General features: G+C 43.4%; 1 protein-coding gene across 1 annotated transcript in view; it reads left to right on the top strand.

Annotated features, from left to right (window-relative positions):
* The window catches only part of SLC9A2 (solute carrier family 9 member A2), a 98,401-nt gene that overhangs the window by 40,969 nt on the left and 41,588 nt on the right, over positions 1–15,844 (top strand). Inside the window, exon 3 of the mRNA XM_047069579.1 lies at positions 6,539–6,789. Within this exon, the coding sequence (XP_046925535.1) occupies positions 6,539–6,789 (251 nt within the window). The remainder of the gene's footprint in view (positions 1–6,538; positions 6,790–15,844) is intronic.

Here is a 15,844-nt window from a genome sequence, read left to right as displayed (position 1 = left end):
CTACAAAATGCCCCTCCGGCAGCAAAAGACACTCAGGTGTCCCTGTATCAGTAAACCTGTTAGTGGGCACCAGTGAGGCCATTTTATGTCAGCCACCAATCTGTAGTGGTGATGGTGACAGTTGTCAATGTAGCCGTGACCCTTTTGTGGATGTCTGCTTTGTGCTTGGGTCTTTATGACAACCTATGCAGTAATTATTTCTTTACCTTTGATAGGGAAGAAAGTTGAGGCAGAGAAGGATTAAATCCTTTTAAGTAACTTGCGTAATTTGCATCACCCCCTTCATTAGGTCCTTTCATTAAAATATTATTCCTGATTCATTTAAAAGTCAGCACAGAGGGGCGCCTGGGTGGCGCAGTCGGTTAAGCGTCCGACTTCAGCCAGGTCACGATCTCCCGGTCCGTGAGTTCGAGCCCCGCGTCGGGCTCTGGGCTGATGGCTCAGAGCCTGGAGCCTGTTTCCCATTCTGTGTCTCCCTCTCTCTCTGCCCCTCCCCCGTTCATGCTCTGTCTCTCTCTGTCCCAAAAATAAATAAACGTTGAAAAAAAAATTAAAAAAAAAAAAAGTCAGCACAGAAACCTACATCACTCGCCATTAGCCTATATTCAGACCCCTGAACTGAGTAAAATATCATTTTTAAGGATATCTGCTAACTCCATGTGGACATTATTAGATAGAAAGTAATTTATTGAGAAGGGAATCCCATTTTTTAAAATGTTTATTTATTTTAGAGACAGAGATAGAGAGCGAGTAGGGGAGGGGCAGGGAGAGAGGGAGACAGAGAATCCCAGGCAGGCTCTGCAGTGTCAGCAAAGAGCCCAATGTGGGGCTTGAACTCACGAGACATGAGATCATGACCTGAGCTGAAATCAAGAGTCAGACGCTCAACTGACTGAGCCACTGGGGTGCCCCAGGAAATCCCATCTTTTAGAATGGCTGCTAAGATGGGTATTTTAAGGCAGCTAAGTTGCCTCACGCAAGTAACAAAATACACTTCCTTTATTCCATTGTTCATTAACAGTGATCAGTCATTAACTTACCAATATAAATTGTAACTGGGAAGGTGCCATAGCAATGAAGACATTTTGTGATTTATTCTAATTTCTAGTTTGATATGTACACATTACCCTTGTGGAGATAGATTGTGGACATTTTAATGAGGATTTCTTGGATCTCTTTTGCATATAGAAAATTTTATAAAGAAATAATAACACCTTGCTGTACTCATTCTTGGGCAGTATAGCAATGTCAGCTCAGTTTCAGAGTGATACTACACTGCTTTCTCTTCTCATAAAATCTGTCATTCAGACAACTCAGTGTCCATTCTTTGAGTTTGTCGAGAATCAGATATGAGGAAACAATCTGGCTAAACCACCATTCAAAGTGTGCGAAGGCCCCAGGCTTTCCAGAGGCACATCCTGTGCTTCCTGTCAAGAGGCACCAAGCCATCAAATGTGATTTTATGGACAGAGAGGGCAGTGGGCCAAATTGAGGACGTCATTCCACTACAGGAAGGAGGGCAAGGACAGAGAAAGGGCATGACTGCTCTTTAGATGTGAAAGCCCTTGTTACAAAGCCAACACCTGTAAGTCAGGATGACTGTAATGGTTTCCCATGAATGAGCCTTCCTCAGGTTATATACCCTGGGCTCCAAGCTGAGGACCCTTAAAGCCACACCCACAGGATAGCAGGGCATGCCCAAGGGTTTTGCCTACCTAAAGCCGAAGAATAAACTACCAGGTATTATTTTCACTGAACTGGCTGAATAGTGGACTGCACTGATGTGGTGTTAGGAATGATTAGAACAACGTTGTAAAAATGATCATTTTGCCTCCCAGTTAGGTACCCTCAGAGTATAGAAGTGGGGATGTTTTATGGAAGATTCTTTGACATTTAGTCTTATCTCCAGGAGTGTTTTAAGGACTCTTAGGGTAGGGAAAGGCATGAAAAGTATGAATCCTGCTGTGTACAGTGAAAATGATGAGTCACTAGAAGTTGCAACTAGAAGGGTAAAGATTAAACAGAGAGAACTCGTGTTAAAAAGGTAGTCTGGTTGATGAGTGAAATTATAGGTCAGTGCAATTAATTCCTTCCCCAAATCACGGTAGGTTCACTACTGAGGTGGCAGAGATGAGGGGAGAAAACCTACCCTAAAAATGTCCCCATTCAAAGAGAAATTGATGATACATATGTTGCACTCCAACTGTGCCACTGTCTAAGGCTATAGTAGATTGGAATCTACTGGAGAAATGACAGCCAAAGGAACAAAGGTGAGATTTTTAATTGGGAACTTTGTACTTTCCCTTATGGTAAATATTTTAGGAAAATCTGTCAAAATTTTCCTTATTAGGCAAAGATGGCTCAGGCTGTCAGTTACCAGATCATTCCTGCCATTCCTAGTAGTCCATAATCCAATGACTTGTGCTCAAATGGTAATTTCCAATATCATCTCTAGACCGTGTTAATGCACCCATTGAATAACCTAATACATTTTTCAAGAACACTTAAAGAATTTCCTTAATCAACCATAACAAGGCTTGGATAAGGATAGCTGGTTCTTTGGAACGAGGCTGGGGATGGGCTTTAATGGCCCAGTCGTTATGTGCAGTGCCCTGGAATTTAACTTCAGGAAGCTAGAAGGTAAACAGCAACCACTTGGTACTCATTGTTGCTCTTGCGAGTAACAGACTATATTTCAAATTCCTTATGCAAAAATGATTATTTCTTGTATTTCACATAAAAAAAAAGTGACCTGGAAACTATTTTTCCGGAACAGAGCTATTCTGGTAAAGGATCCATATTTGCATCTTTGTGTTCTGTGATTTCACTGAATTATTGCACATTTTAAATCAAAGGTCACAATAGATCATTTCTAATTCTTCTATATGTAAGTATTTTAGGAGTCTCCTGCTCTAACAGCTGAGCTAGCAGGGTGCTTATGTAAGAATTTTTAAAAACCCAGTATCAAGTAGAAAGATTGGAAAGTACTCAGCTGTCAGATTAGCCCACTACAAAATACAGGCAACACCCGTATTTCAGTCTTCGAAAAGTACAGTTGTCAGATTGAGGTCAGCTTTACACAGACCAACTAGCGACATAATCGTAGCCGTCATATTTATATATATGTTTATATATTTTACATACACGTATAACATATATATAAATATAGTATATAATAAAATCTCCAAAAGCACTTTTCTACATAGATTCCCCTGTGATACAACTAAAGTATTTAACTGGAATGAACTAACTATGGGTTATGGCCAGTGGTAACTAAAAGAATTTTATCTTGTGCCGATCACTAGGTATCAGGTTCAGTGTAAAGCAGGTGGGAGGTTATGGAAAGCTTTCTGGTTGTCAAGGCAACGTCTCTACCTAAGACATTTCCCTGTAACATTGCCCTGGTATCTGAGGCAGTAGATTGATCCAACTGGAGCTTCTGCCCGGGTGCAGAACGTACAGTGCCTGTGACTCAGCTTTGTTCTCTGCAAAACCTAAAAAGCTATTGAAACCAGAATGTCCCTTGGATGGATTTGATGGATTGAAATGGAGGAAAATGCCTCTGGAAAAACTGTGACTATATGCTAGTCATGGGCCTGCACCTCCTTTGGAGGCCTCATAAATGTGCTCGATGGGGTGGGGAGGGGAGATGTGAGAGAGGAGGAGAAGGAGATTTGGGTTCTGTGTGCAAGGACTCTCTGCTTTTGCTGGGGAAATGAGGTAGGCACCAAGAGGCAACACCTGCAATGCAAGATGGTGCATCACCAAAGCCCAACTGGTTTGGAGCTCATCTCAGTTGTAGGAGGGCAGAGGATAAGGTGATTTGCAGGGGCTGTAGACGTACAGGAAGGCTCTGGAGAGAAGTAGCAGCTTCAGCTGGGCCATGGAAGATAGATAAAGATTGCCCTGGGTTTACTTGGTAGGTTTCTGCCAAGAGAAACCACAAGAAGGAAACCAGGGGCAGTAATGGATAAATATGGTATGTTTTGTGGAGCTGTGATGAGACCCCCTTCCAGACTGAAGGGTGTTGGAAAGTGGTAAAAAAAAGAAAAAAAATTGTTGTCAGGTGTATTGAGCCTTCCCCAAAGTCAGGAAGTCAAGGATTTGATTCGATTTGATTATTACTACTTTTTTTTAAATTTTTCTTTTTTTTTTGAGAGAGAGAGACAGATTGTGAGTGGGGGACAGGCAGAGAGAGGGAGACACCGAATTCGAAGTAAGCTCCGGGCCTCAAGCTGTCAGCACAGAGCCCGATGTGGGGCTCGAGGTCACAAATTGCGACATCATGACCTGAGCTGAAATTGGACTCTTAACCAACTGAGCCACCCAGGCACCCCAGGAAGTCAAGGATTTTAAACTTGAGAGTGACAAATAGAATAACAATATTAAAAGGAAGGGAGTCTTAGGGCCCCTGGGTGGCTCAGTAGGTTAAGCATCTGACTTTGGCTCAGGTCACAATCCCATGTTTCTTGAGTTCAAGCCCCACATTGGGCTCTGTACTGACAGCTCAGAGCCTGGAGCCTGCCCTGGATTCTGTGTCTCCCTTTCTCTCTGACCCTCTTCCACTTGCACTCTGTCTCTCTCTCTCTCTCTCTCTCTCTCTCTCTCTCTCTCTCTCTCTCAAAACTAAATAACGTTAAACAAATTTTTTAAAAAATAAAGGAAGTGAGTCTTCTGTTGGCTGTATGGGGCATTTGAGCAAGGGAGAGCTGAGATTTGCTGGTGTAGGTGGGAGACAAGGAGAGCAGAAGTCATGGAGCCTGGGGATAGAAGTACAGTGACCAAGTGGCCTGGGGAGCTTGTCTATGCAGAGATGGCTGGCCAGGAAACCTACCTCTCTCCTCAGGAAGCAGGTGACCATCACCCTTCAGTCTTGGCTGTTTGGAGACATGGGGTATATATAGCACATCTCTGAACCTGCCTCAGGAAGCAACCGTGGCATGTTGATGCTGATGGAATCCCGTATGCAGCAAGCCTCTGGTTGAAAGTAGGAAGCAGCCACTGCTTGAAGTCAGTTTCTTTTTCAGAAAATGATGATACTCTCAACATATTCAAATCTTTGGGGGCATGAGTTGCTTTTTTTTTTCTTCTTACTCAAGTCATTTCTTGGTGGTCCAAGACCAAATGCTCTTGAGTGTCATACCTGTGAATGAGCAAAGCTCCTAATTTCTTAGTAATCTGCTTTCTTCAAAACCAGCAGACATTTATTGTCCCCCTCCAGGCAGCATGGAAGAAGCAAATTATAATAAGGAATGAACCCTGACCACAAGGAGTGTATGATCCAGCGGAAAAGAGGGAAAAATTCCACAAAACCTGTAACACGGTAGACTAAAAAAGGACCTTAAGTGAGGTGAAGAGTGGAGTAGACTTTTTTCCAGATCACACTCTGGTTCGCTGGGTCAGAACTTGACTCACTCTCCCATGGTTGAAGCTTGAAAAACTTACCAGGAAGGTCAGAAGACCTGGATTCTCATATTGCCTGTGACATTTTGTGTGACCATGGACAAATGGGTTCAATTTTAGCTTCTCAGAAACCAAATAAGGGGGTAGCACGGCCTGTACTGTAAAAGGCCTTCATCCCAATGTCCTGACAGCCAGCTTCCCTGGAGATTCTGGCTGTAAATAACGCAATGAAAAGAAGCAGGGCACCTGCTGGAGTATTTTACTTGCTGGCTTTGTAAAAAGTGTGGCAGGGCGTAAGCCATCACTTCCTGTTTCATTTGGCCCAGTGACCCTTAGAAACATGTTTGCAAGCATATTCCCTAGCAGACATGAAGTGCCTGGCATTTTTGAAGCTTAATTAAACTGAGACTATGTAAAGACTGTGGATTTTTCAGAAGCCAAGTAACTGGGTAAGCTCATTACTTTAGAAAAGGGATAAAATATATATGAAATTACAGTGCGTGTGCACACACACACACACACACATGACACAGGTGCCTCTTGACTTCAAGAAGGTTCCTTTGGGTCTCCTGTGCTAGCTGATGTGCATGTGTGGGCGGGGTGAGGGAGGGGTGAGAAGGGAGGACCTCAGTGCCCTGGGAGGAAGATACCTTTAGATGGGGTACCTGGACTGCTGGGTGGGGCCCCTTCCAGGGCAGGGCCTCACCAGAGAGCCTCACAAAGTAACTAAACTCACAGCAACACGGACAAGCTTTCTCTGTGACGTACTACTTGTCCAGCATCGGTAATACAAACAGGGCCTCTTGGATGGCAACCACATCTCATAAAATTATCTTTTAGATGGTATCTTAAAAAATAACATTTTAGGAGCAAGTCACATCATAATTGTGAAGTCTCCTCTCCCTCACTTTTAGAAATCTCTTTCCTGACAATACACTTTTACATGGCTTTCTGTTCAAAGCTATTCAACACAATATTAAAACATGCGATAGAGAAATATGGTTATTGCCACTGGTCATCAACTTTGGTACATAGAAGGAATGTCCTTGTTGCAAGGCCAGGTGGATTTTTCTGTGGCTGCAGTTACACGGGGAAGTTGGAAGGGTCTTGACCATGCGCTCTCTTTCTCCCACAGGTCCTGTACAACTTGTTCAAGTCTTTTTGCCAGATGAAAACCATTGAGACCATTGACGTGTTTGCTGGAATTGCAAACTTCTTTGTTGTGGGAATTGGTGGGGTGTTGATTGGCATCTTCCTGGGATTTATAGCGGCATTTACTACTCGGTTCACGCATAACATCCGGGTGATTGAACCACTCTTTGTCTTCCTGTACAGTTATTTGTCCTATATAACAGCCGAAATGTTTCACCTCTCAGGTATCATGGCGTAAGTATTTAACTCTTTGTTAAAAGCACTTAATGATGAAGTTTCATTAAATTTATGTATTCTAAGCCAAGAGGCTAATGTTGAATCCATTTTATAAAACAGGGTTCCTTAAATTCTTTCCAGAAAGATTAAAAATAGAGTCTCCTTACTCTTAGTTTCAAAGAAATGAAGAAATTCAGCCAATTTTATACTAAAGCGATCTGGTGCTAGAATGGAAAACTACTAAAGAATTCTCTTTTGGGTCTCATATGAAACATGACAATAAACTGTTGGGGTTGATTGTCAAGCACCAAGAATTTTCCCAGTTTGATGCTCACTCAGAGGTTGTCCATGTGGGAGGCTCTAAACTTACTCCAGCAAGGTCAGATTGCCCAAACTGCATCTGGAGTTCTGGAATTGCGTATGTATATTCATATGAATGATATTGGCAGGAGGGAACTTTCACTTTGCGTGCTCCATTCGATTTGAAATAATAGGTTTAAGTCATTCAAAGCAAAATTCAATGTGGAAAGCATGTAATCATGTCATTTTAGCTTAGCTTTTTAAAAAAGAGGTATGTTTATAAGGCAAGAAATGTATAAAGCAAGAAGTTCTTTATTAAAGATACAGTTGGTGTATCATTCACCGACAAATTCTGAAGGACTTTTCTCAAGAAGCCTTGCATGCGGGCTAGAGAAGGGTGGTGTTTGGATCAGTTTCTAGCCTTCACAGGGTCACTTTGAAGGAGGCTCCTTGTTGAGTGTGGATATTTTTGTAATTTCCAAAAACAAGCCTACTATGGTCACACCCTGTATAGGGTTGGTGAGAAATGCTTAGTAATGGAATGGCTCTATATGGTTTCATTTTGATAAATACTTATTTATAGCTAGACATGTGCTGGGCTCTGTGCTTGGCCCTGCTACATATTGAGTTTTGTAGACACGAGCCTGGTTCTTGAAGTTTCGTCTTGCAGCCGGATTTAGATGTTGCTTTGATTAAGGACTGTTTGTTTTTCACCTCCTATCACCGCTGCTATATTGGAAGCAGGCTAGGTTTGTGGTGGAAGAAGTCAGGTGCCTCTCCCCGAGGAGAGTGGAATCCATTATAATGCAAGCCATGAGTTAAAGGTTGTGTGGTTTTCTGTTTCACAGAGAGCCTAAATAAAGCAACATATTAATCCAGTTTGACCCAGTAATGAAATGTTCTGTATCTTCCTGGTTGCTATTCATATCATTTGTATGACTTCCAGTTTCCTCACTGTTCTTTGACCAGTGTCATTGAAAGTGTGTGATCAGCTAGTTACAAGGTCTCTAAAGAATGATGGGGGTGGAACTCTGTGTCTAGTATCCCAACAGTATGCTAACAGCAGTTTGTGTCAGAACCTTGAGTATCGTTTGACCACGTGCACAAGTGAAAGTTCTAGAACACCCACACAATTATCTAAATATGTTTGACATTGGCAGGGACTGAGATGGGAAGATCTAGGGTGCTGGGGGGATAGTTGACATGTTGCAAGGGGTTGGGGTCCTGGTGCATCTTGCCTAGGAATGTCCGTGAGGCCCAGGGTCCACAGTGGTTGGTTGGTTCTCCACCAAGGCCCCGACCTCCTGCGAAGATGAGATTAGGGGTTTACTTGCTCTGGGAATTAGGAAATCAGGGACAAATAGGGCCACATATCCCTGGGAGATAGCAAAGGGAATCCTCTGCATGGTTTGTTGTGGAAGAAAAACATCACCTCTGTTTCCAGCTTCAGTGTGAACATTCAGCTTACTGTACAGAAAGGTCCTTTATTACATTTAAACAAATTTTGTCATTGCGTGTAGTGCGCTAACATAATACGTTAACTGCTAAATAAGACATGGCAGGAGATTTAAACATTTTCAGATCTGGAATTACCATGCACACCCGTTACCCTATGATAGCCAATGAAGGGACAGATTGATATTGGAGTGCGTTTGTTCTCAGAAGGACCACCCTGTTTTCTAATGTGGGGTATTAGTATGCTATTCGGGACTCGCCCATGCGTGATGCTTCTGTATGGTGTGCATCCAAGGTGTGCGTGTCGCCCCTTTGAAAAGTGCACTGTGTGCTCTTCCCCATTGTAAGTACTACCCTTACCTTGGGACATCGGTCCAGGGGATCCACTCTAATGATGCAGTTAAAATTGCATATCCATGTGTGCTGCTTTTATAGAACTAGGGATTTTTTTCTGCATTTAAATTGCACGGAGTTTAAGAATTCCCATCATACTTCATGCTAATTGCACTCTTCTGCCATTTAAAAACAAATTTTAAGGTTAATGGGAGTGAAGGCATGTGACATGCTGAGCATGCTCAGTGATTTCCCCTGTTTTCTTGAGAGAAGTGTGCAGCCACGCAGAAAGGAAAATAGGCACTGAGGTTAGGCAGCTGGGGAGCAGAGAGGAAGGTTAAAGTCCCTCTCAGAATCTGTAACACAGTGTAGCAACGTGCATCTGTCCTGCTTGAGTTTTGCCTGGTTTCCTCCCTCTCTCCCTCTCTCCCTTCCTTCCATCTATCTCTCCCTTCTCTTCCTTCTTCTTCTGATTGCCTTCCAGATGCTGTAACCCTCTGTGCTTGCACTTTGTCTTGGGTGGGCTGTTAGGCAGCAGCCTGTCCAAGATTGAGATCACTCAGTGAGCAGGAAGTTAACACAAAGCTCTGATTAAAAAGAAACATCCTTCCACAGAACAGAAGAGTTGGGTCTGAGCTCAAAATGCAGTCAGTCTTTTAGGTAGGAAGGCCCTGGGTAGGAATTCAGCACCTTGGTTTCTTTGGAGAGATGTTGGGAGTGATGTACCATGGGCATCCAAAAGCTCCCCTTGCAGCTGTTTATTTTGTCATGGAATTGTGGTGATACCTGATTTTCACTGACAACAAGTACGTGAAATAACACGAGGTGGAGTTCTATCTGCCTTCTCCTCCTCTGTCTGACAGAAGCTATTTGGAGAGCTGATTTCTAGGCATCCCTAGGTCTGGTTTCCCCTTTGTGGTCTCTTCATACTTTCATGAAGCTAATTTAATGTTAAGCGATTAATGATAGTCCTGTCTTCCTGTGTGTTCGGGAGGGTTTTCGCTGCAACTCCTAGGAGGGTAAATGAAATTCCTTCTTTCCTAATATTCTCTTGTTCATTTCTACACCGGAACAGATTGTTGCAGTAGGAAAAGTGCACGTGCGTGTGTGTTTCATAGGCAGCTCCACAGCACTGCAGCTAAAGTTAAGAGGAAGTATCCATAGTCCCTTGAACTGGGAATTTCATGTCTCAGGAGCACTGGACACCTCTGAGAATCACAGCGCCATGGTAGGGCATATAGAGGAAGCGGAATAGCTATTGGCTTTAGAAATGCGCGTCTTGGTTTGCATGTTTTGGGCTTTATGTTCAGAAAAATGCTCAGAGATAAGACAGTGACAATTCCATGTTGTCCCCTTCTCTTATCCGAAGACACAAACGGATGTGTAAGATGATTCCATAGATCAGATCCACAAAGAAGTGAACTGAAGTAGGACTTTGTTCTCTTCCTGTGGACATCAAGCACCTCTTTCGGTCCTCACCTCGTGCCTGCCACGTCCCCCGTGCTCCAGTCAATGAGATGCTAAAAACACACTGTCACCAAGGAGGGGATGTTAGTCTCCACAGCAGCTTGCAGCCTGCGGGGAAGTGCTGATTTCTTTTTGAGGTGCTCCAGGAATTTCAAAAAATGGCTAAATCCTCCTTCAGATAGGAGAATAAGCACCCAGTATTTCTTAGTTGATTTTTTCTTTCATGGATTCATCATTCCTTAGTCTTCCTTCTCTTGAGGGTACTTAAAATGTTTTCCATTTGGGGGCACCTGGGTGGCTCTGTCGGGTAAGCGTCCAACTTCGGCTTGGGTCTGATCTCACCATTCATGAGTTCAAGCCCCACATCTGGCTCTGTGCTGACAGCTCAGAGCCTGGAGCCTGCTACGGATTCTGTGTCTCCCTCTGTCTCTGACCCTCTCCTGCTCACACTCTGTGTGTCTCTCTCTCAAAAATAAACATTAAAAATTTTTTTTAAATGTTTTCCATTTGTTGTTTCAATTATTCTAGCAGCATTGTGCAAAGGCAGTAGACAATAGGAAATATAAGTCCTGTCTTATGAATGAGTAAACTGAGACTCAGGTGGTGAAAAAATATGGCTGCAGGTGAGTCTTTGTAGGCTGGTCCTGGACCCTTGGACTCCAGTTACCAGGCCAGTCCAGCATATGTCCCAGTATACATTTAAAAAAACTGCACATTTGTATGACAATTTTTAAGTGAGACTTTAACAGGGAATTTCCAGAATGATAAGCTCAGAAATGAAGTCTAGGAGTGGGCCAAGCTAGCTGGACTGAGGAGTCATTGCTGAAGATGTGAAGGCCGTTTTTTCTCTCCTCATTTCTCTGTGTATGAGTTGGTAATTGTCATTTTTTTTCAAACATTGAGAAAAATAGGAAAGCATGCCTTTGTTTGCCATTTTATAGTGACTGTCCTGGTTTCTCTTGACCAGCCTGCCATTGGTAGCATTTAGAAGACCGTCTCTTTAAGAGACAGTCATATGGAATCATAGGCCAGTGTGCCAGAATGTTCCTGCTTACAGAATATTCATGTATTCTGCTCTTCTCCAAATATGGGGCAAAAATGAACACTCGACATTGCAGGACATTCATAAAACCTTACATGTGTACATATATACATATATTTGTATGTATGTGGAAGACAAACTCCTTTTATTAATTTTCCTAGACTTGTCTCATGTTAGTGAATGTTTTCCTTAGTGTAAGAATGTGACTTGGAGCTTTAATAAATCAATCTGGATAACGCAACCAGGATAAATAGTGCCCCCAAGTAATCTGTTATTACACACCCTCCGGCCTGGCCTCCATGCAAATCCATTTGGTCTTAAAGCCTGTCTAAACAGACAGCAAGCAGATCACATCAGCTTATTTCTAGTTTGAACTTCAAATCCACTCCCATCCCAGCGCTCATACCTTTCCCTGCGCACACTCAAAGAAGAAATGGCCTTTGAGAATTGACTTCACCCTACAGCCGGCACTTTGAGTCAGTTATTGGTTTCAGTGCAGGCCAGCTGGAGCTCTTGAAGCATCACAAGTAAAGAATGGGTAGGGGATGCTCTAAGGACAGCCCCAGGTCCCGGCGCCCTGTGGCTCCCATGCGTGCGTACTGCAACGCATGTCTACCTCCTCCTTAAGTTGTGTTGTTCCATAGCACTTTCCATCTTGCATCCCGCTAACATTTCGGAGTATAGAGATGGACAGAGACTCATTCTGCAGCGCCTGGGTGGCTTGGTCGGTTAAGCGTCTGACTTCGGCTCAGGTCATGATCTTGTGGTCCGTGGGTTCACGCCCCGCATCGGGCTCTGTGCCGATAGCTCAGAGCCTGGAGCCTGCTTTGGATTCTGTGTCTCCCTTCCTCCCTATGCCCCTCCCCTGCTTGCATTCTGTCTCTCGAAAATAAACATTAGAAAAAACTTATTCTAAATAAGCAAGGTCTGGCTGCAGTCACCCTGCTGTACGCTAGATCCCATAACTTATCCATCTTATAAGGGAAGTTTGTACCCTTTGGCCACCGTCACCCATTGCCCTCACTCCCTCCACCTGCTCCCCACCCCCTCTGCTCTCCACTCCTGCTAACTACTAGTCTGCTCTCTGTTTCTATGACCTTGGTTTTTTTTCGATTCCACACATGAGTGAGATCATGCGGTATTTATCCAGAGTAGTGTAAGCGCTTCATGAAATTGCTTGGATGTATTTTTATAGTTTAAACTGTTTCACGAAACAGAGTCAAACTGACGAACTGCAGAGTTTGCTTGGTTTTTCAGAAGAAGGGGCAGAACCAGTGGGCTGTCACATTTTCCCTGAGTGCTGTCCAGTGTGGTGACCACCAGCCACATGTGGCTTTTTGAGCACTTAAAATGTGGCTAGTCTAAATTGAGATGTGCTCCAAGTTTAAACTAGACACCAGATTTTTAAAATTTAGTGGGAAAAAATTGTAGAAACTCTCATTAATGATTTTTATATTGATTTCAACTTGAAGCAACAATAAATAATATAAATAATTGTTGAGTGAAATCAATATATTATGAAAATTAATCGCACCGATTTCTTTTTGCATTTTTAAAATACTTATTTATTTTTGAGAGAGAGCATGCACACGAGTGGGGGAGGGGGCAGAGAGAGAAGGGGGGACAGAGGATCCAAAGCAGGCTCTGCGCTGACAGCAGAGAGCCTGATGTGGGGCTCGAACTCACGAATGGTGGGATCATGACCTGAGCTGAAGTCTGACTCTCAACCGACAGAGCGACCCAGGCGCCCTTCGTTTTACATTTTTAATCATGGCTACTAGGAAATTTAAGCTCGCATTATATTTCTATTAGATAACAGTGTTCTCTAGTGCTCGCCTTTAGTTTTTGCTGTTTGGATATTTGAAGACGTTGAAATATATTTTTCTTCCGTCTGATACAGTAGAATAAAAAAACAGGGCAAGAAAAGACGGAGGTAAGAAACAGAACGGAAGTGCATTCCCTTCATGGATGTTTATAAATCATGCTGTTTATAAAGAAAATTTCTTTGAGAGTAAGGAAGGTCAGAAAGCAAGAGAGGAATAACAGAAGAGAGGGCAGAGGGTTCTCCTGAGGTGGCTTGTGATGATTAAGAAGTCAACTTAAAGCCCCTGTGAGGAAAGGAAAATTGTTACCCTAAGGTCCACATTTAGAGGCTTTGAATAAACTCTTCAAAACATGGCCAAGGGGAGTGACTGTTCCTGAGAAAAAGTTGTTATCGCTATAGGAATGAGCGAAGTCCATTAAAACAGATTCCCTGGGGTTGGGTACTTTATGTTTTTCACAAACTGAAATTGTAAAATTCAGTGTTCAGAATAATGTGTTTTCACGCCTCATCTTCTTATATAAGTAGAAACATTAAAAATATTATCATAATCATCTGTATGGGGAATATCATTCATACAGGCCATGAGTTCTCGACTACAGGAGTGGTATATGATTTCGGTCACACGGTTTGTCATTCGGCATGTTCAGTGAGGGTAAGCATGCAGCAAGTGACCCAGGGGAATATTTCGTGGCAGTTCCTGAGAAGAGTATAAAAATTAAAAAGAGGGGTCACAGTGAATGTCACCATAAGTGTGTTTCGTTTTGTGAAGTGCACTTTATGGATTTCTCTTTTGAGAGCAACTGAATAGAATGATAGAACTTGAGGCCTGCCTTCCTCACTGGAGGGCTTTGGTGGCTCCTTTAGGCGTGTCATTTTCACACATCTTTATTTTAGGGAACGTGGTTGGTGTTGGCCTGCTACGTTTATTTACATTACGTGAAACTTTAACAATTGGCTCCTGAATTAAGAACCCCATTCCCTGAGATCTCTGATGAATAGAGGTTCTCGATAGTAACCAGTGATCGGGTAGTACTGGGGTTACTGTCACTTTGCTCTTTGGACTGTTTAAGTCTTGTTTGTGTTTTTGTCAAAACAATCACAGCACCACGTCGCCGGGTTACTCTTGGTCCAGAGCTCGCTACTTCACATGGTGCTTTCCGCTTCCATATTCTCAGGTATAAGTAAATTGCAATAGTAAGGCTAAAATTATTTTCTTTTTTTTTTTTAAGTTTATATATTATTAAGAGACAGAGAGAGCATGAGTATGGGAGGGACAGAGAGAGGAGACACAGAATCCGAGGCAGGCTCTGGGCTCCGAGCTGTCAGCACAGAGCCTGATGCGAGGCTCGAACTCACCAACCGCGAGATCATGACCCGAGCCGAAGTCAGACGCTTAACCGACTGAGCCACCCAGGCGCCCCTAAAATTGTTTTCTAGTAATATATAGGCTAAAATGTAGATGTAAGATTATAAATCAGAAACGTAAATGTTGTATAATTGCTGAGAAGCAGTTGCCTTCTCTGTTTTAATGAAAAATGAAAATGTTGCAGCAAACTGATGCTGAAGGAAAGCATGCAGTTACTTCCCAGCTAGTACTTCTGAGTAGGACACCAGCCTTTGGCCACATGGCTCGAATCAATGTCCCGTTCCCTTCATGAGGGAATTCAGCAATGGGGGACAACATTTGCTCTTTCAAGAACAGGACAGGTGCCCTAAGGAAAACCTGTTTCTCTTTCACCTTGCTTTAACAAACCTTAGTGTACTTTTTTTTTTTTTTAAAGTTTATTTATTTTTGAGACAGAGAGAGAGCATGAACAGGGGAGGGGCAGAGAGAGAGGGAGAGACAGAATCTGAAACAGGCTCCAGGCTCTGAGCTGTCAGCACAGAGCCCGACGCGGGGCTCGAACTCATGGACGGTGAGATCATGACCTGAGCTGAAGTCGGACGCTTAACCGACCAAGCCACCCAGGCGCCCCAAACCTTAGTGTACTACTTAGCAGTTGTCTGTGTGGGGGAGGAAGCTAGCCTGAAATGAACCCAGAGACTTCCTCTCTTGGTGCCCTTGGCATGGGGCAGCTGTGAGTAGCTCCTCTTGATGCTCTAGTATTTTCTGTCAGTGTGCCCTGTCCCTCTGTTGCCACTTCCTTTATGCCAGTCAGACATGAGGGCATTTGATTCCAGGGGATCTGGAAAAGTGGCCAAGAATCTTTTTCCCACATGCACCCTCGCAGTTAATCCCCGGCTATTTAAGGTAAATAGAGTCACCTGGGGTCCTTGTAAGCAGGAGCCCAGCTCAGACAGTAGAGGGAGGCTCTGTGTGAGCAAGGGAAACCCAGATCAAACCAGATTATTGGTCACCCAGTGAAACCCAAAATCAAACCAGATTTATTTGAATAGAGGTTCTTGTAAATCACTTCTTGATGAGGGCAGGTGTAGATTTGGCTTTGGGTTGATGGGACCCCAGGCCAGAACCCCCTCTCTCTCTTTTTCATCTTACTCTGTGTGATGGCTTCCTTCTGATAGGCTAGCCATCTCTAAAGCATCAAGCAGGGGTTACAGACAGATCGGGCTTTATTGTTCTGCGACTCTTGTCACTAAAGCGTTCAGGGAGTTCTAGTCTGCCAGCTCCTGTTAGAAGACATTTCAAAGCA

This window comes from Lynx rufus, unplaced genomic scaffold, assembly GCF_022079265.1.
Source record: "Lynx rufus isolate CCGP_SWC_20201006 ecotype Redwood Valley unplaced genomic scaffold, mLynRuf1.p SCAF_8, whole genome shotgun sequence".
In the NCBI taxonomy this organism is placed as follows: Eukaryota; Metazoa; Chordata; class Mammalia; order Carnivora; family Felidae; genus Lynx; species Lynx rufus.
The sequence above is the reverse complement of the archived record's forward strand: the minus strand, read 5'-3'. Positions and strand labels throughout refer to the sequence as shown.